Here is a 20,612-nt window from a genome sequence, read left to right as displayed (position 1 = left end):
GCTGGCTATCTCAGCTCGGAGGTTTTGAGTTTGTCTTAATAATAATAATAATAATAATAATAATAATAATAATAATAATAATAATAATAATAATAATAATAATAATAATAATAATAATAATGATGATGATGATGATGATGATGATGATGATGATGATGAAGAACCAGTTGATGGTCCCAAGAAGTAGCAGAATAAATATCACTTTCTATTTTTAGAATCTGCCAGTGTCATTGGGAGGTCCTCTTTTGTGTCTGGTCACTTAAAGAAGATAGTGGATAGGTCATGAGGTGCTTTTTCTGTAGTAGACTAAGCTGGAAAACCTGCAAAGAAGACGATTGTTGGACAGTTTTCAAACTGGTGATTCATTTTTAAAGTTTAGCTGGAGCCTCTTTTCTTTTTAAATTGGATTGAAGAGTTCACCTGAAAGCTACCTTTTCAAAAATGTAAATGGTTGGCGTCTAGCTTTGTTCTCTTGAGACCCCAGAGAACATTATATTTATTTACGTACTCACTTTTGATGCCAACCAACTCTGGGCATCTCCCCAGAAATGAAGAACAACATAAAGAAAACAAAATTTAATACAGTAGACTGGATCAAATTACAAAAATAACTACATAAATGTGCTGTGTGTGTGTGTGTGCGTGTGTGCGTGCCTAACTTCAAGTGTTTTATTCCTGGCAATTGCCTCAATTATTCTGACAATAGTTTTGGAAGCGGTTTGCCCTTGCTTTCTTAACAGGGGCTGAGAGAAGTGACTGGCTTAAGGTGTCCCCGCTGGCTTCAGCCCGAAGGCAAGGCTAGAACTCATGGTCTCCCAATTTCTATTTCTGTTTCTGTTAACCACTATACCAAGCTGGCTCTCAGAAAATAATTAAAAGAAATTGCAATCCAAGCAACCTATCAAAACACAAATGTTATAACCGAGGGAGTTTCATCCACCCTACCCCAAGGTCTGGGATGGAAGCCAAGTTTGGAAGGCTTCTTCTCCTCGTAGTTCAGTGAATTAGGAGGTATCTGTCTGAGCCACTTCTGAATATTATCTGTCTGTTGTGGTTTAAAATCTGTTTTATCCCTTGTCATCCTGGCAACAGATCATATATATTTCTGTCAAGAGACCATCTTTCTTACACTCTTTACATCTTGAGAAATTCTGAGAAAGCAGCTTCCTAATTTCTTTGCTCACAGATTCGGTAGATGTTCTCCAAAGGCATTTAATGGCTCTATGTTTGGTGTAGGTCCGACCATATTAAGGCCACCTTCTTCACTCTTCTTCTTAAGGTAGAACATTGACCTTCAGTTGAGGATTTTGTTCTTGGTAATTTGCTGATATTTAGCTTAAGAGGAGGGTCTGCAAAAATATTATTGAGAAACAAAATAAAACATGATTTCCTTCTTCTGTAGGGTCAACCAGGGCTAATCGGGAACCAAGGACCCATGGGCATTGAAGGCTTTACTGGACCAGAGGGAGTGAGAGGACTGAAAGGAGAGAGGGGCATAGCAGGACCTCCAGGTGCCGCTGGAATGAAGGGAGACAAGGTAAGTTCATTCATGCTTTTGGGGTTCTTGTACATCTTCAAAGACAACCCTGTTCTTTCTTTCTGCTGTAGTGGCAATTCTACATTTTGCTGAGTCATTTGGGCATAATCAGGGTAATGAAATTACTGAAAGTTAACCAATTATCTTCTATTTGTCTGTCTGTCTGTCTGTCTGTCTATCTATGTATCTATCTATTTATCATCTATCTATGTCATCTATATCATCTATCTATCTCATCTATGTCTATCAGCTCTATCTATCTATCTATCTATCTATCTATCTATCTATCTATCTATCTATCTATCTATCTATCGTATCTATCTTTCAGCCATCCATCATCTATGATATCATCTATCTGTCATACACCTATCATCCATGTCTCTGTCTCTGTCTCTCTCTCTCTGTCTCATCTATCTATCTATCATCTATCTATCTATCTATCTATCTATCTATCTATCTATCTATCTATCTATCTATCTATCATCTATCTATCTATCTATGTCATCTATGTCATCTATATCATCTATCTATCTCATCTATGTCTGTCTATCAAGTTTATCTATCTATCTATCTATCTATCTATCTATCTATCTATCTATCTATCTATCTATCGTATCTATCTTTCAGCCATCCATCATCTATGATATCATCTATCTGTCATACACCTATCATCCATGTCTCTGTCTCTGTCTCTCTCTCTCTGTCTCATCTATCTATCATCTATCTATCTATCTATCTATCTATCTATCTATCTATCTATCTATCTATCTATCTTTCAGCCATCCATCATCTATGATATCATCTATCTGTCATCCACCTATCATCCATGTCTCTGTCTCTCTCTGTCTGTCTGTCTCTCTTTCTTATCTATCTATCTATCTATCTATCTATCTATCTATCTATCTATCTATCTATCTCATATATGTCATCTATATCATCTATGTCATCTATCTATATCTTTACCATATCTATCTATCTATCTATCTATCTATCTATCTATCTATCTATCTATCTATCTATCTATCTACACACACACACTATTTTAGTTGTATTTCACTAAAAGTTATTTCTTAGAGCTGCACAAAACATTGAAGAGTGCCACTTCCACAGTGTCCATCATAACCTGCCAGTCAAAGTATCAAGGTGCTGTGATCTCTTAGGACCTACCAGAATTATGTGTACTGTACAAGTGTGAACTTTTACCACAATTGGAAAGCTACGTTAGTTGATCGTGTGACTCAGAAGGAAAGGAAGACTGTTCTCTGTGTTTGTTAAACCAGAATCTCTTTATCTATTAATAGGATTTAGTTGAAGCACCGATCTCACTGTAGCTTACAGTACTGCTGGATTATGAACTGCTTTGAAAGGTTCACAAACTTTCTTACAATTGCATTTGACATACCCATAGCCCATCCTCCATCCAGAGACTCTCAGAAAGCATCTGCATAAAGATTTAGTTGTGACTGAGAACCAAAATGCAACTAAAATAATGCAAAAAGATTGTCTATAGCAAGTCCATCCTTGATTGTATATCCATTGTTCTAGGGCTAACATGCCTCATGAACTGGACTTAGAACTGTAAAGAACAGACAGGCACTTAACTGTATTCCTTTTTTTATCCTCTTAGGGCCCAATGGGTGTTCCTGGATTCCCTGGAATTTATGGAGTTCCGGTAAGTCTCTCTGGATTCCCCAGGACTTCAGCATCTCTCTTAGTGTGGCTTTTTGGCCACTGACTTTAAGTATGATTCTGGGTTTGAACTCAAATGCATGTTTTTGTGGTCCTTGATTGAGGTTGTTGATGGGTAGTCCAACAGAAACTCCAGGGTAAAGGTGATTGTATGCAGTTGGTAGGGCAGGTCTTCTGTTCTAAGAGGCTTGTAAGCCGCCCTGAGTCTTCGGAGAAGGGCGGGATATAAATGGAATTAAAATAAAATAAATAAATAAATATTCCTTTGCTACTGATTGAAGCAGGGGAAGGTCAGTAACGCAGCTAGGTCTGGACCATAGAATGAACATTGAGACTCCACAAAATAGCAGGTGATTGAGGCTGTAGCAAACACAGCCACATTGACATTAGGAGCCGTTATTTCTTCTTGTGTGGTCAACGAGGAATTGGTTAAGCATACACATACTTGCAAATGCTCTTTATACTTTAAAAAAAAAAAGACGAGAGCTTGGAAGTATTTGAAAAAAGGTATTCAAATGCCTGGATGTCCTTATGCCTACAAAGATCAGAGTCATTGCAAGCCATAGATTTCCCTTTGGCGCATCACAGGAGCAAGAGAAGAACTTTGAAGAAGCAGGATAAGAAGAGAGTGATAAAGAGTATCACTCGAGGCGTAAATGAGCAGGCTCAAATGATCCAACTTGGGATGCATTATGTGAAGACATAAAGGTAAAGGTAAAGGTTCCCCCGCACATGCGTGCTAGTCATTTCCGACTCTAGGGGCCGGTGCTCATCTCCGTTTCAAAGCCGAAGAGCCAGCGCTTGTCCGAGGACGTCTCCGTGGTCATGTGGCCGGCATGACTAGATGCCAAAGGCGCACGGAACGCTGTTACCTTCCCACCGGAGTGGTCCCTATTTTCCTACTTGCATTTTTACGTGCTTTCGAACTGCTAGGTTGGCAGAAGGTGGGACGAGTAACAGGCGCTCACTCTGTTACGCAGCACTCGGGATACGACCCGCCAAACTGCCGACCTTCTGATCGACAAGCTCAGCGTCCTAACCCACTGAGCCACCGCATCCCTTTGTGAAGACATAGCTCTCTTGAAAAGACTGTAATGCTAGGAAGAGTGGAAGAAAAGAAATGGATAAGCAGCAGCAAGGCGGTTATCTGAAGCAACAGGTTAGGCATAAATTGGAATGGGGAAAAAAATGTCTATGTGGTCAATAGGAGATGACAGCCACTTGATGACACATAATCAGTCAATCAGATTGAATGGCAAACTTCAAAGGGATTTGAAAGACTCTTCAGTCCAGTGGAAGCATCTCCAAGAGAAGGACAGATGGGAGATCTGGTCACTTGGCATATTGCCCTTCCCAGCCAGTCTTTTGCCCTTTGTTGGAGAGAACAAGGCCATTGGAGAAAATAGCGATTTTCCTCTGTCCATTGATACATTTGCATCTTTCCTAGCTATCTTACTACGTGAAGTTCTCTGGATAGTTTACTAATGAACCAACATTTTAAAAAAATTAAAGACAAAATGGAAGACAAATCTTTAAAAAGTAAGCACCAACATCCATAAATCAACAAAAATTTCCATCAGTCTATCCTTATTTTTTTTGCCTTATTTTTGTTCCACGAAGTATTTATGTCATGCTTCAGTACTATAATTATGCATAAAGACTCTTAAATTCATTTTATTTTACCATATGCAACATGTGACCTTAATTAGTGGGACAGACAGTGGAAATTAGGAATTCATTTTCTCCCCATGGCAATTTAGTTGTGTGTTTTTTTAATAATCACTCCTAACCACAGTAGAAAATTGAAAGATTTCAGGTCATAGTCTGTCTTCCTTCCTTCCTTCCTTCCTTCCTTCCTTCCTTCCTTCCTTCCTTCCTTCCTTCCTTCCTTCCTTCCTTCCTCCTTTTTCAATCTTCCTTCCTTCCCCCTTTTCCTTCTCCCTTCCTCCCTCCTTTCCCATTCTTCCTTCCTTTCCCCCTTTCCTTCCTCCTTTTCCATTCCTCCTTCCTTCCCCCTTTTCTTCCTCCCTTTCTCATCCTTCCTTCCTCCCTCCCTCCTTTTTCCTTCTTCCTTCCCCCTTTTCCTTCTTCCTTCCTCCCTCCTTTCCTATTCTTCCTTCCTTCCCCATTTTCTTCCTCCCTCCTTTCCCTCCCTCCCTCCCTTCCTTCCTCCCTTCCTTCCTTCCTTCTTTCCTCCCTCCCTCCCTCCCTCCCTCCCTCCCTTCCTTCCTTCCTTCCTTCCTTCCTTCCTTCCTTCCTTCCTTCCTTCCTTCCTTCCTTCCTTCCTTCCTTCCTTCCTTCCTTCTTTGTTAGTACTAACAACAGATCTAATAAACAACCTCTAAAGCCAGCAACATAAAATTCAGCAAAGAAACAAATTGAACATGCAGACTTAATTTAGTTTAATTCAATCAGGTTGACCAGAAAATTGGATCCTTTCAAAGCACATCCTGGCTGCCCTATCTGTTTTCATTCTTTCTTTCTCTCCTTCCTTTTCCTTATTTCTTTTGAGAGGAGGCATTAATTTTCATCTCCCCGCTCCCACCCTTATTGCTTTGTGTCAAAACAACCATTAAGGATAAAAATCTGTAGCTTAAAATGCAGGAACAGAACGAGTCCAATGTGCAGTTTTGAAACCCCAGAGAATCCCAGATTTAACTAAGGGTTTTGTGTAAGGCCTTGGCTGGACATAGGTGGTCCTCGGCATATGACCACAATTGAGCCCAAAGTTTCTGTTGGTAAGTGAGACTTTTGTTAAATGAGTATTGCCCCATTTTATGACCTTTCCGTTGTTAAGTCAGTAACATAGTTATTAAATGAATCTGGCTTCCCATTGACTTTGCTTGACAGAAGGTCGCAAAAGGGGATCACGTGATCCTGGGACCCTGCGACTGTCATAAACATGAACCAGTTGCCAAGCGTCTGAATTTTGTTCACGGGACCAGAGGGATGCTGCAATGGTCCTAAGTGTGAAAAATGGTCATAAGTCACTTTTTTGAGCACCGTTGTAACTTTGAACAGTCGCTAAATGAACTGTTGTAAGTCAAGCACTACCTGTAGTAAAGAGGCTACAGGAATGATAACCAGGTGGAAACAGCTTCTGGATTTTTGTGCTTGGGGTGGGGAAAAATGAAAGTTTGATTTGGGCTTTTACCAATTAATGGATTTGTTATTATCGAAATGACTAGTAACATGATACTATTATGTAAAAGTAAAATGTTGAGGTTTGATCTTACTATCTTATTCTACTGCACCAAAGGGAGTTGGAAGTCAACGCCTTTTCTTTCTTTATTCCCCTTGGCCACATTTTTCCCTTCCCTTTTTCCTCCTATTTTCTTTTGTAGTTTTGTATTGTATATTATAAACTAATAAAAATTTGAAAAGGGAAAAGGGATGATGTGAGATGCCCCAAGCAGTGAATCAATAGATAGATAGATGATAGATAGATAGATATAGATAGATAAGTAGATAGATAGATAGAGATAGATAGATGATAGATAGATAGATATAGATAGATAAGTAGATAGATAGATAGATAGAGATAGACAGATGATAGATAGATAGATATAGATAGATAAGTATAAGTATAAGCAATCAGCCCAGGTTCGAATCTCAGAAGGGTATGGCTGACTGATGAAAACTAATAAGTTTGAAATGCATATCAGTCTCCCTTAATTCTTTGTTAGCAATTTAAAATTTATACAAATATGAGCTGTCACTGGTGTGACTACTGCCTGTCGATGGCCTTCAGGTTAGGCTGACACAGGAAATAAAGATTTGTCCCATGTTTGGGGCCTAGCAAGGTAATCTAAAATAGTTAACAAGCATTTGACATATATATATATATATATATATATATATATATATATATATATATATATATATATATATATATATATATATATATACATATATATATATATATATATATATATATATATATATATAGAGAGAGAGAGAGAGAGAGAGAGAGAGAAGTTTTATTGTCATTTTTTATTAAAAATGAAATTTAGTTGCTTGCTCATATGTATAAACCTACACCCTTACATATAAATATTAAATATTAATCACTGTCCATCTTGGATACATAGCAGGAAGAGGGAAGCTTTAGAGTTTACAAGGTTAATACTGTATGGAACAAAACTGTGGCTGAATCTGGATGTTCTGCTTCAGATCACAACCATCACAGTGGGGAGGTGGGCATGGAAGGAAGAGCCCCACCCGTTCAGGAGGGCTATACTGTACATAAGTGGGCGGGAGGGAAAGAGGTCACCATAGGTCCTGCCAAAGAAACTGCCCCCAGATGGACTTCATTTCTTGTGTTGCTACAGCTGTTAGGAAAACCTTGTCTCTGTCAGCCATCATTCCCCGCATTTGTGGCTTGTTAACCACCAATGTCCCAGAGAAAGGGCCTGAAGGAACTTCCCTTTCCCCACCTGCCTGGCACATTCCCATTTTTCCCCCCCTCCCTGGCCCTCACCCCCATCCTGGTGTAGATGTTTAGCTTTTCCCACGGAAGAAGGTTGAGAAGTTTGCAAGTTGAGATGCATCAGTCCCAGCCTTTCAGCTGAAAATACAAGGCTGGCTGAATGGAAACATTTCAAGGAGTGATAGCATATGGACTGGCTTCTATCAGCTCATGTGTGTGTGTGTGTGTGTGTGTGTGTGTGTGTGTGTGTGTGTGTGTGTGTGTAGGGTTCACAAAGCAAACCAAACAAAACCACAGGCTGTTTGAAAAGAAGGATCTGGCATGGACTCAAGAGGCCCCTTTAATGTTCCTAATACGCAAATCTCTGCCTTCCGATTAGGCTGATTTCTCCCTTCCTTAAGCACTGTGTCTGTCCTGTTTGGCTGTACTTAGAAATAAGCCTTCTTCACCGGAAAGGGGAACTTAAACTTAGTTAAGCCATTGAGAACAATTAACCAGTGGAACGGCTTGACTTCAGAAGTTGTAGGTGCTTCCTCAAAAGGCTGGATAGCCATCCGTCTGGAATGTATAGGGTCTCCTGCTTGAGCAGGGGGGTTGGACTAGATGGCCTCCAAGGTTCCTTCCAACTCATTTTATGATTTTCCTTTTCCCAAAAGAAGAGGACTTGGGGATCTAATTCCACGGTGAACGGTGGAGAGAGTTAATCAGTGAGTAAACTCCAAAGAAGCAGAGCCTCCCGGGAACAATGCACACAACTTACAACCCTCACAAGGAGACAGTGACTCCACGGTGCTTTTTAATAACCCACAGATTATTTATTTATTTATTTTTATTTTTATTCCATTTATATCCCGCCCTTCTCCGAAGACTCAGGGCGGCTTACAAGCTTAGCAGTAGCCTTCATTCTATGTATATATGCCTGCTTATTAGGGCTTTCACACACATACCCCCAAGCGGCATTATTACAAAGTCAGCTTAATTGCCCCCAACAATCTGGGTCCTCATTTTACCTACCTGGGAAGGATGGAAGGCTGAGTCAACCTTGAGCCTGGTGGGACTCGAACCTGCACTAATTGCAGGCAGCTGGTGTTACTTAAGGAGGCATTAGCTCACTGCTCCACCAAGGCAATTACAGCCTAGCAATTTTTCAGCTCTATTCTGATTGATTGATTGATTATTTTTTTAGTTGCAATGTGGAAGGGGTGGATAGTAATGGTTCCTCGTCCCCATTCTAAAAGTTTTAAAGTTTAAATTCTCAAATCAACCAGGTGGTCATGCTTTGACCCAAAAGTACTTTTCAAGACGTCAATTGGGCTTGCTTTGTTTTTCCTTTGAAAACGTTTCACTTCTCATCCCAGAAGCTTCTTCAGTTCTGCAGAACGTTTTCAAAGAAAAACAAACAAACAAGAAAGTTCAGTGGCCTTTAGAAAAACACCTTTGGGTTCCCCATTCTAGTTTGCAGCCCTGGAGTTTCTTGGGCCTCCTCCATCTAAATCCTCACCACCTCATGTTATGTTAACCGATTGTAAATTAAATTTAGTCCTGGCCCCAGATCTTCTTGGAGAGGATTCAGCACAATACTCAAAGGCCAAATCAGGTCTTTGCTTAAAAAAAAAGTGACATGTCATAAGGGATTAAAATACTTTCCCTAACAGAAGACATTAAAAGCCTTGGTGGATTATACTTTGGAGAATTTTCTTTAAAAAAAAATCACACCAAGAAGTTACATAAGGGAAATATATAAACCTGATGATCATTTTAGAAATAAAATACTATATTTTTTTCTCCTACTACCATTGTGCTAGAACTTTAGACACTTGGCTACAATTCCCATTATTGTTGGTCATTATTGATAATAGTCTAGTGGGCATTTAATTGCCGAACTCTTTTAATTACTAAACTAATTTAATTGTCAAGCTCTCCAAGGTAATCCAGGTCATTGGACTTCTTTTTTGGAATTTTAATTCTTCTGTTTTTATTTCATTTTATTTTTGAGATAAACTCTAGTAACAGAGTCTTGAAAGCCTGTGTTTTTCCCTACTGTCTGTCTTATACAGTAGTGAATTAGGTCATAACCAATCTGATCTTCTTTCTTACTCTTTCTATTTCCTGGGCTTAATGCATCTTTTATAATTCTCATGGGGTATTTATTCCAAGGTCATCTCTTTGGCTCTCTCTTTCTCTAACCTGAAGAGAGAATAATGAGGATTGTAGCCCAACACAGCCTCGGAAAGTTGATGTAACATTATCAGTGAGAATTGCCTTCTTAGATGGTGCACAGTTAAATTATGGCAATCTGTAGTTGAAGATACCACACTACTGGCTTATGTGGTGTCCATAGTGAAATTAATAATAATAATAATAATAATAAGAGTTGGAAGGGACATTGGAGGTCTTCTAGTCCAACCCCCTGCTCAGGCAGGAAGCCCTATACCATTTCAGACAAATGGCTGTCCAGTCTCTTCTTAAAAACTTCCAGCGGTGGAGCATTCACAACTTCTGGAGGCAAGTCATTCCACTGATTAATTGTTCTAACTGTTATGAAATTTCTCCTTAGGTCTACTGTTGTGTATTAAGGTTTAAAGAAACACCTAAGCACTTGTATAACAGTCACTACCAGTATGCATTGAACTGTAACCGTTCTGGCGGGAGTCAATTTTGGTGGGAGGTAGAGGTTCAATCCGATTGGCTGGCTGTGGACTCAGAAAGGTATATAAGGAGTGCTAGTACCCCCTAACCCTTCAGTACAGATATGTTCACCAAATAAAGAGCTGTTTGATTGTACTCATCCACCTGGCATCATTCATACTCTTCAGAATCCACTACTTAACATCTACGTTGCTTCTCTCTTTGATTAGTTTCCATCCTTTGCTTCTTATCCTGCCTTCATGTGCTTTGGAGAATAAGTTGACTCTCTCTTCTTTGTGGTAGCCCCTGAAATATTGGAAGACTGCTATCATGTCTCCCCTCGTCCTTCTCTTCATTAAACTGGACATCCCCAATTCCAGCAACCGTTCCTCATATGTTTTAGCCTCCAGTCCCCTAATCATCTTTGTTGCTCTTCTCTGTACTTTTTCTAGAGCCTCAGCATCTTTTTTATATCGTGGTGGCCAAAACTGGATGCAGTATTCCAAGTGTGGCCTTACCAAGGCATTATAAATTCCTGGAGGCTTTGTAGCTAAGTAGTAACATCCTGTTCAGTGCTGATCAGTGGCAAGAAAATAAAAGTAGGACATAGTAGCTGATACATCTGGTTAGCCCACTGTGTGAAACAGGAAGCTTCAACTGAATGAGTCTTGCATTTGAAGATCTTGATTTTGTTTGACAACATGGAGCCTGAAAGAAACCACTTCCCTTTCCAGATGTGATATGAGGATATCTCGATGTTCTCTTCCCAGCGGAGTGCAATGGATCGCTTAATTCAGGCATTCAAAGCTTGTAAAGAAAACCCTTCCCATTAGAAAACTAAGAATATATTCCGAACACAAAACAGTTGTTGAGCACAGAGATCAGTTATTTTTAAGGTCATTTCCAGATCAATTGAGGAGGAATGGTTGTGAGAATGGTTGGGCAGATGTCCTTCGTTGGCAGCTCAGATGAACATGAAAGGTCTTAACTCTCCATGAAAAAAAACCCTCTTGGGCTGTTTTGCGTCTTTTATAAGAGGTGGTGAACTAAACATTTGTATTTAGTTGTTTATCAAATATATATACGGCTGCCTAACTCGTACACAGGTGATTCTAGGCAGCTTACAACATTAAAAAAAGAAAACCACCACATAAAAACAGCAGCAATATCACAATCAGTTCAGCCAATTGATTGGCTCCTCCTCCATTTGGGGTCCCTGGATCCCCCCGCCCAGACTAAACCTCATCTTCAGGCCTTTTTGGAAAAGCAACAAGTTGGGGGCCAGTCATAACTTTGTGGGAATTATATTCCATAGAAAGGGGCCCGCCATCAAGAAGATTCTTTTTCTTGGTCCCACCAGGTGTACACGCCTAGTACATGGGACCTGCAACACACCCTGCCTTCCCGTCCTGGGAGGCTGGGTAGATGTGACAGGGCAGAGCAGTTCTTCAGATAGTCAGTAAAATGGAAGACTTTCACACTGACCTTCAGAGAGAGCCCTGCTTTTCCCCTTCATCCATGAAATAAACATTAATGAGGCACGGATGGATCATCATCATCATGTGAACAGCATTGACTTTTCATTTTAAAAGGAAATTTGAGTTGACTTTTGACAGTGCGCTCCCAGTACATCATTCAAGAGTCAGGCGTGGCCGTTAGCCTGAAAAATTGTGCTATTCAGCCGTATTGAATGAAGAGAGATGTCCCAAAGGTGCTTTTTCAAAAGGCAACTGGACTTTGTTTTTTTCCTTGAAGACATTTTCGCTTCTCCTCCAAGAGGAGGAGTCCTGGCTGAATGGTGGAGGATGGAAGGATTTATACTCCTTAAATATATATAAATATAAATCCTTCCATCCTCCACCATTCAGTCAGAACTGAACAAGCTTCTTGGATGAGAAGCAAAACATCTTCAAGGAAAAACAAGAAAGTCCAGTTGCCTTTTGAAAAAAACACCTTTGGGACAACCTGGATGACTGAGAATCTCCATAGACAAGGAAGAGAGATGTGCCATCATCTTAGAAGTAGCGCTGATCTTTATACCCTGAAACTCTGAGCAACAAACTTGAGTATAAGAAAGTGGCTCCTGGATGTTTACAGGGATGTGAAAGAAGAAGATCATTTCATCCATAAATCCTCTGGAGTCTTATCTGATTATCTGCTTAGGTTTGGGATTGCTGGATTCCCTTTACAAACTTATTTCTACCAGATTAGCTGGTTCCCCAGGAGATATCTGCAACCTTTTGGCTATAAAACTAAATACATAAATAAATAAATGAAGGATGGCAGATGTTAGCTTTGAGTTGTCGTGGGTCACCGCTTATGTTTTATTACAAGATGCTTTGTTGACATAAGATACTTTACTACCAAGCCCCAAACAAGGAATTAATACAGAGATTTGTATAGTAATATATTTACATTTTTTTCCTTTACAGGATTAACTCTTCAGGCAGGGTGCATGAAGTCTATTCAGTTCAAGGGACACACTAACTTGTGCTTGCATGGCAAGCAGCACATTCTACAAGGGGAGGGGGAACAGCTGGTTTTCTACCAGATAAAAGTTTTAAAGACATTAATGAGTGATTCTTGGTGTTCTCTGAGTTTCTGTCTCCCCCCACCCCTCACCAAGACTCCATTTCAACCCTGAGCTACAAATATTCTCTTTATTGGTACATTAATGAGTGTTTTGTTGGTGCAAGCCTTCCTGGCTGCCTATTTCCTTCCTTCCTTCCTTCCTTCCTTCCTTCCTTCCTTCCTTCCTTCCTTCCTTCCTTCCTTCCTTCCTTCCTTCCTCCCTCCCTCCCTCCCTTCCTTTCTTCCTTCCCCTACATCAGACATGTCAAACACAAGGCCCAGGGGCCAGATCCGGCCCGCGAAGTGGTTTCATGTGGCCCGCGAAGCCATCCTGGAAACAGTGAGGGAACGGCCCCCACTGCCTTGGCCCTGGCCCAGAGACCCTCCTCCTGCCAGAGACCCTCAGATCTGTCCCACTCCTGCCCAGGCCCCCATAGGTACCCTTGATGCGAACGATGTAGAGCTGGCCATGCCCACCCAGTAGGCCATACGCACTCTAGCCATGCCCATCCAGTAGGCCACACCCACCCAGTCCATACCCACCCAGCCCCCTGAGGGCAACCGCAATGCTGATGCAGCCCTCAATGAAATTGAGTTTGACACCCCTGCCCTACATCATCATCCTCATTGTCCTTTTTGGGCAATGCTCTTTGAATTGTTGCACATTAATTGTCTAGTCAAAGGAAATCCTTTCAGGCTTGTTTTTAAAAATGATACAACCATATTTTAAAAGTGGTGGGCACATTTGGAAATGCTTAATTCACGCCGGGGGGCTGTTTTCCATAGTGAGTGTGACTGACGCTTAGTAGCTGAGCAGCTTCCATTTTATTATTTTATACTATTTATTTTTAATCAAAAAAAATCTTTTTTTAAAAAAATCAGAAATTTGCTGGTTCATGATCATCACCTAAAATGAATTCAGTTCCAGGTCTGGCATTAGGCCATTGCAATTAAATAAAATAATTTGCGCTGGTGACATTCATCCCCTGGATTTTCATACCAAGATTCTTACCTAAACAGATAGATCTACCACTTAAGCTTGTTACGTGAAAAAGCTGTCTGGGTAAAATGTTCTTCACTTGTTTTATGATGATGATGACATTTCAAAGAATAAAGAACAGTCAAAGTGCCCTAAATATTTGGATACGTTTGTTTGTTGGCATGTAATAGAGAAAGAATACATTTGGAGTTACTGCAAACCTGGGGCTTGACTGAGCTCATAAATCAACCTTAAGGTACTTAGCAACATAATAAATCCTTCCAGTTTCTATAACTGAGCAAATATATAAATCATGCAAGGTGACAATTCTCGAATAGTCATCTCAAAGGTGCTTTTTCAAAAGCAACTGGACTCTCTTGGTTTTTTCCTTGAAAACGTTTCGCTTCTCATCCAAGAAGCTTCTTCAGTTCTGATGAGTTCTTGGATGAGACCCAAAATGTTTTCAAGGGAAAAAAAAAACCAAGAAAGTTCATTTGCCTTTTGAAAAAGTACTTTTGGGGCAACCATGATCTGAATGATTGAGAATCTCCATAGACGTTCTCAAATAGTCCCGTATCTGCTGAGTATATCTAGTTTAATGAAAAGAAGGAATAGGTGTGATATGATAGGCACGTTTCAGTATCTCAGGGGTTGCCACAAAGAAGACGGAGTCATGCTATTCTCCAAAGCACCAGAAGGCAGGAGAAGAAGCAACGGATGGAAACTAGTCAAGGAGAGAAGCAACCTAGAACTAAGGAGAAATTTCATGACAGTTACAACAATTAATCAGTGGAACAACCTGCCTCCAGAACCTGTGAATGCTCCAACACTGGAAGTTTTTAAGAAGAGACTGGCCAGCCACTTGTCTGAAATGGTATAGGGTTTCCTGCCTGAGCAGGGAGTTGGACTAGATGACCTCCAAGGTCCCTTCCAACTCTGTTATTCTATTAGTTCCTGACACACAAATTCCTTGTCCGTCCAATGACACTTGGCCAATAAAGAATTCTATTCTATTTGGATGCACTGAAGAGGATTAAGGTTGCTACAGAACTCTGTGTTTTTGCATGATGGCAAAAGACTAACCTGCTTCTTGGCAAAATGCTATCAAAACCTCCAATCCCTGCAGAAGTCAGCTTAAACATTAACCATATTTTTCACACACACACCCTTCCTTCCTCATTTTGTTTTATAGTCAGAATTCAAAGCTGCAATACAAGCCTGCTCTCCTGCAGCTATTTCTGCTGCCATCTGCTGTTCTGTTCTTCAGCAAGTGGCCAAAACCGCACAGAGATGTAAGAACAGCCAGATTGTCAGGACAACCCTTTGTTAGGAACACATTCACAAGAATGTAATTTTGTGAACTTTTTAGTGGGATCACACCAGAGCCTCAAAACTGATTAAGCACCTCAGTAATCCAACATTTAGGGTTATCAGGTTCAGACGTGCAAATATAAACAAACGTACTTTCCGCGAACTATTTACATGGCTGTGCATTCTTTAGAAAATGAGGAATTATTTTATTTATTATACTTTAGCCTTTTTTTCACATGATGATGATAAAATTTGGGAGAATAAATAACGGTCAGGATGCCCTAAATATTTGGATAAGGTTGTTGGCATTTAATGGAAAAAAATGGGGCTATTGCAAGCTTGGGAGTCGACTAGGCTCATAAATAAATACAATAAACACAATAAATCTCTGCAGTTTCTACAGCTGAGTAAATGTGTAAAGCATTCGACGCATGGCTACGGAGTACATGTGTAAAAAAATAACATGCATCTGGTGTTATCAAGCTCAGGGCTGCAAATATAAATGAATGCCCTTCCAGGCAAGTCCAATTCCATTCCCGTGCATTCTTTAAAAATTAAGAAGTGATTAAGAAATATTAATTTTTTGCTTATTTTCCCCCCCTTTGAACAGGGACACCCCGGTCAGCCAGGACCCAGAGGCCTTCCTGGCTTAGATGGATGCAATGGTACCATTGGAAGTCCTGGTGTCTCTGGATCAGATGGATTCCCTGGCCCTCAAGGACCACCGGTATTTCTTAATGTAGCTTTTGTCCTAGGTTGGGATAAGTGGTTGGGAAAGAGGTCTGGATATCTTATACCTATGTTTCTCAACCTTGGTGGCTTTAAGATGCCTGGACTTCAACTCCTAGGGCAGTGGTGGCAAACCTTTTTGAGACCGAGTGCCCAAACTGCAACCCAAAACCCACTTATGCATCGCTGGGTGCCAGGGGCATGGCCACCGAGTGGGCGATGCTCCAGCGACCCGATCCGGGCATCGGAGACCTGCAAAATCGGCCATTGGGGGGGGAATGAAATCGCTCTGCAGCCCTAGATCTGGGCAGCAGAAGCATTTTGCAGGCCTCCGATGCCCAGATCGGGCCTCTGGAGCATCATAAAATTGCCCCACGGCCATGGATGTGAACTCCAGAAGCTTTGAAAATGCTTCTGCTGCCCAGATCGTCTGTCTTGGGGGGAGCGAAATCGCTCTGCAGCCCTCGATCTGGGCAGCAGAAGCATTTTGCAGGCCTCCAATGCCCGGATCTGGCCACTGGAGCATCGTAAAATGATCGTCCCGGAGGCTTACCTGTACTCATGCTGCAGCTGCCTCCACCATCCAGCCCAGATCCACCCAGCTCTTGCAGCTGCTCCCTGACTGTCAGTGCAGAGAGAAAGAAAGAGCACAGGAGCATGTGGAGAGGGGGCAGGGCAGCCTGGCTCCACCTCCCTCTTGGGTGATGGCGCATGTGCCCACAGGGACGGCTCCGTGTGCCGCCTGTGGCACGCATGCCATAGGTTCGCCACCTGTGTCCTAGGGGAATTCTTAAAGTTGTAGTTGAGAAACACTGTCTTAAACAGTTATTACTATGAATGGTTCTAAGGCCACTTTCTTTATAACTGTTCCTAGAGTAAAGGGATGAAAAGATTTGGGCGAATCTAATTCTTTCCCTTTTTTTTTTAGCAGCCAAGCAAAAAGTCATAGATCTATATCACATTACATCACGTCAACTCTTTACTATCTTGAGAGGCAGATGGTAGTATCTACAGATACTTCATAGATGCCATCCTCTTTGGGGAAGTCCCACTAAGGTAGTGGGTAGATTTATACATTACGGAAAGCCACAGTCCAACTATAAATAACCAGCAGTATTTTAAGCCATGATATATGGTTGGTAGGCTACAATAGCTGGATTTAAACAACGATAGTTGGTTTTAAATTTGCTTAAATAAAATTTAAACAAGCTATCCTAAATTCAAGGTGCATTATGGCTTAAAATGTTATCTGAATCATATACTAGTGGTACTTATTCAGAAATGTGTGTAGCATAGTCTATCTTCAGAGGGGCAACACTATGGTGACTTTCCAAGAAACACATTCTCACACAAGAGATGACATATAAAGTCTTCAATGTATATCTGGTTGATTGGTTGGGCTGGGTTGGGTTGGGTTGATGAATTATGTGGCATCAAGTTGATGTCATCCACCTAGATATATTTTACCTCCATAATAATCTATTCCTAACTGGTCCTTCTGATCTTCCAACAGGGCATTCATCATAATTAACTCCATCTTTTTATTTTATTTTTTTTGCTAAAGGATAGCTTTTGCTCTTGTTTTCTTAATTTCTATACCCAGGGTCGTCCTGGTCCTAAAGGCCCAAAAGGTGAACCTGTTTATGCCCCAGGAATTTTTAAAGGAGTGAAGGTAAGAAATGTCCAGATAAGAGAACTATAGCAGGAGGCATGTCTAAGCAATTCAATTTTTCTTTTTCTTTTGGGAGGATAATCTTCAAAAAAGATTGTGCCCAAGTTTGAAGAATTGGCTTTAGAAATGTAAGAACTCCTTGCTGGTCATTGACCATAATGAAATAAATGTGATTATGAGGTGTCAGATTAATCATGGAAGCTAAGAATTTTAAAAAATTATGATTGATTAAAAGGAGTCACTTTTTAAATTCAACACATGTGTATACCTTTTGAATGCCAAGCTGATGGAGCTCAACAGTAGAAGAAAGCAACCAACTTCCTATCTAAGTTGGAAGCTGCCCAGATATCTGTGGAGATCCTCAGTCATCCAGCTCTTGGTTCTCCCAAAGCTGCTGTCTTTCAAAAAGCTACTGAACTTTCTTGTTTTGCTTGAAGAGGTCAGAAGTCAAAACTGAAGAAGCCTTTTGGGTGAGAAGCAAAATCTGTTCAAGCAAAACAAAAAAAGTCCAGTTGCCTTTCGAAAGAAAGTACCCTTGGGACAATCTGCCCAGATGTTTTTAGCCACTGGTGGCACCCAAAATGCTGGGCTTGTTGTGCCTTTGGCCTGATCCAGCTTTATTTATTTTTTTAATCATCTTAATTCATTTTCAATCAAATGTTTTGGGGGGGGGGGTTTGCCAACATTTTGACTATCCAATTAAATCCACAATCAAGACATTCTAGTCATAACTACAAAAATTGCATTTAAATTTTTGATGGGGAAGCTATTGTCTCCCACATATTTTTTTAAAAAAACACACACTTCTCTCTGTCCCCCTTATCTATCGTTAAGGGTGACAAAAAAGTAACTTGTGTAATGTGCATGTAGTGATCCCCATTTTTTTTAACAAGGAACATTTTTCTATACTAGCGTTTCCCTGCCAATCTGATTCATGTTTCATCTCAGTGCTTGCCGCTTTTATGTTATTATTATTAGGGAGAAAGTGGTCTTCCTGGACTGGATGGTGCTATTGTAAGTTCATTTCCCTTCTAATTTCTGTTTTTCTTGCTTGTGGGTTGCATTATTTTTGGCAAAACTCAATTAGTAAAGAGAACGGAAGTTTCAACTTTGCTTCCAGCATAATAGTATTGAACTTGCCTTAGAAAACCTTAGTCCCAAATCTACCCACAACCGTGGAAGCTCATTAGGTGACTCGCTTGTCACCACAACTCACACTATAGATTTCTTATGAGGAGGGAAATAGTCTTGATTTGCTCGGGGGGTGGTGGTGGATGGGAATAACCAAACGTTTTGTTTTATTTGTCTTAACTGCCGTTCAATCTTTACAAAACTTGCAGAACCACTGAACTGTTTGCAGAGAGGAAACACTACAATTAGGAATACAGTCCAAAATTCCCCTGCAGAGTTCCACACTGTGTGTGGTAGAAGGGCAAACAATAGCTTTCTTGTTAGAAGAGGAAGATTCAACTAACACAGGTGTCTAGTGCAAGGCACAAGGGTGTCATGTGTGCCTTGTCACTATGGCATAAAAGATGGTGTTTGGGGTACCACTCGCCCTCACCACAGGTAGCCTGAGAGCCATGGGTTTATTGTTGTTCTTGTCTGCACTCTTTCTCGAGTTTCAACACAAATCCACTGTTGTGCATTTTACATGAATTTCTGATTTAACTCTTTTACATCCTTCTGGGGACAGTGGTTCCCAGAAATATCTAGTTAAAGAGAGAGGAGGGGGATGGATAGAATGGAGAGATAGAGAGATTAGATAGATAGATAGATAGATAGATAGATAGATAGATAGATAGATAGATAGATAGATAGATAGATAGATAGATAGATAGATGAGATAGAGAGAGATAGGATGGATAAGGGAGAGACAGAATGGATTAAAGAGAGAGAGAGAGGATGGATAAGATGGATGATAGACAGACAGATGATGATGATGGATAGATAGATAGATAGATAGATAGATAGATAGATAGATAGATAGATGATAGATAGATAGATAGATAGATAGATAGATAGATAGATAGATAGATAGATAGATAGATAGATAGAATGGATAAGGGAGAGAGAGAATGGATTAGAGAGAGAGAGAGGATGGATAAGATGGATGATAGACAGACAGATGATGATGATGGATAGATAGATAGATAGATAGATAGATAGATAGATAGATAGATGATAGATAGATAGATAGATAGATAGATAGATAGATAGATAGATAGATAGATAGATAGATAGATAGAATGGATAAGGGAGAGAGAGAATGGATTAGAGAGAGAGAGAGGATGGATAAGATGGATGATAGACAGACAGATGATGATGATGGATAGATAGATAGATAGATAGATAGATAGATGATAGATAGATAGATAGATAGATAGATAGATAGATAGATAGATAGATAGATAGAATGGATAAGGGAGAGAGAGAATGGATTAGAGAGAGAGAGAGGATGGATAAGATGGATGATAGACAGACAGATGATGATGATGGATAGATAGATAGATAGATAGATAGATAGATAGATAGATAGATAGAAAGGATAAGGGAGAGAGAGAGAGAATGGATTAGAGAGAGAGAGAGGATGGATAAGATGGATGATAGACAGACAGACAGATCTTATCAGCTTCTAGTTGTCCAACTGCCTTCCATGAGAAAGACTCTTCAGCCCCTCAGCCTCTTATACATTCCTCATATAGGAATGTATAAGAGGCTTATATAGGACTGGGTTTAGCTGAAAGAAAAGCCAACGGGATGGGAAAGAAACATACAAAGGAGAATCAAGAGGGAAGAAAAGGGGAAAAAAACAACAGAAAAATCCCCTTCCTACGTCCAGAGCAAAGCCTTTTTTTTTCCTTGTCTGGCTTTTGGCCTTTGCAAATAAAGAGAAATGCTGAAATTTATTTCTCCTTTCCGCATCGTGTTTTCTATCCTGCGGGGGAGATTCACGTCTTCCTCTTGGCATTCTGCGCTCCAGGAGACACCCTCTTAGCGTGGAAGTAGTCAAGCTAAGAACAAGAGCGACAACAGCCGTATTACACGTGATTGTCGTGTTTCTGAC

At 40.4% G+C, this 20,612-nt stretch overlaps 1 protein-coding gene across 1 annotated transcript in view; it reads left to right on the top strand.

Annotated features, from left to right (window-relative positions):
• Nucleotides 1-1,418: 1,418 nt before the first annotated feature.
• COL4A6 (collagen type IV alpha 6 chain) overlaps nucleotides 1,419-20,612 on the top strand; it is an 81,040-nt gene continuing 61,846 nt past the window's right edge. The window contains exons 1-5 of the mRNA XM_081336298.1: nucleotides 1,419-1,537; nucleotides 3,165-3,209; nucleotides 15,755-15,871; nucleotides 17,477-17,545; nucleotides 18,524-18,559. Coding sequence (XP_081192424.1) covers nucleotides 1,436-1,537; nucleotides 3,165-3,209; nucleotides 15,755-15,871; nucleotides 17,477-17,545; nucleotides 18,524-18,559 — 369 coding nt within the window. The 5' untranslated portion in view covers nucleotides 1,419-1,435. The remainder of the gene's footprint in view (nucleotides 1,538-3,164; nucleotides 3,210-15,754; nucleotides 15,872-17,476; nucleotides 17,546-18,523; nucleotides 18,560-20,612) is intronic.

Source organism: Vipera berus (genome assembly GCF_964194415.1).
Source record: "Vipera berus genome assembly, chromosome: 11".
Taxonomy (NCBI): Eukaryota; Metazoa; Chordata; class Lepidosauria; order Squamata; family Viperidae; genus Vipera; species Vipera berus.
This window is presented reverse-complemented; position numbering and strand designations above follow the sequence as displayed.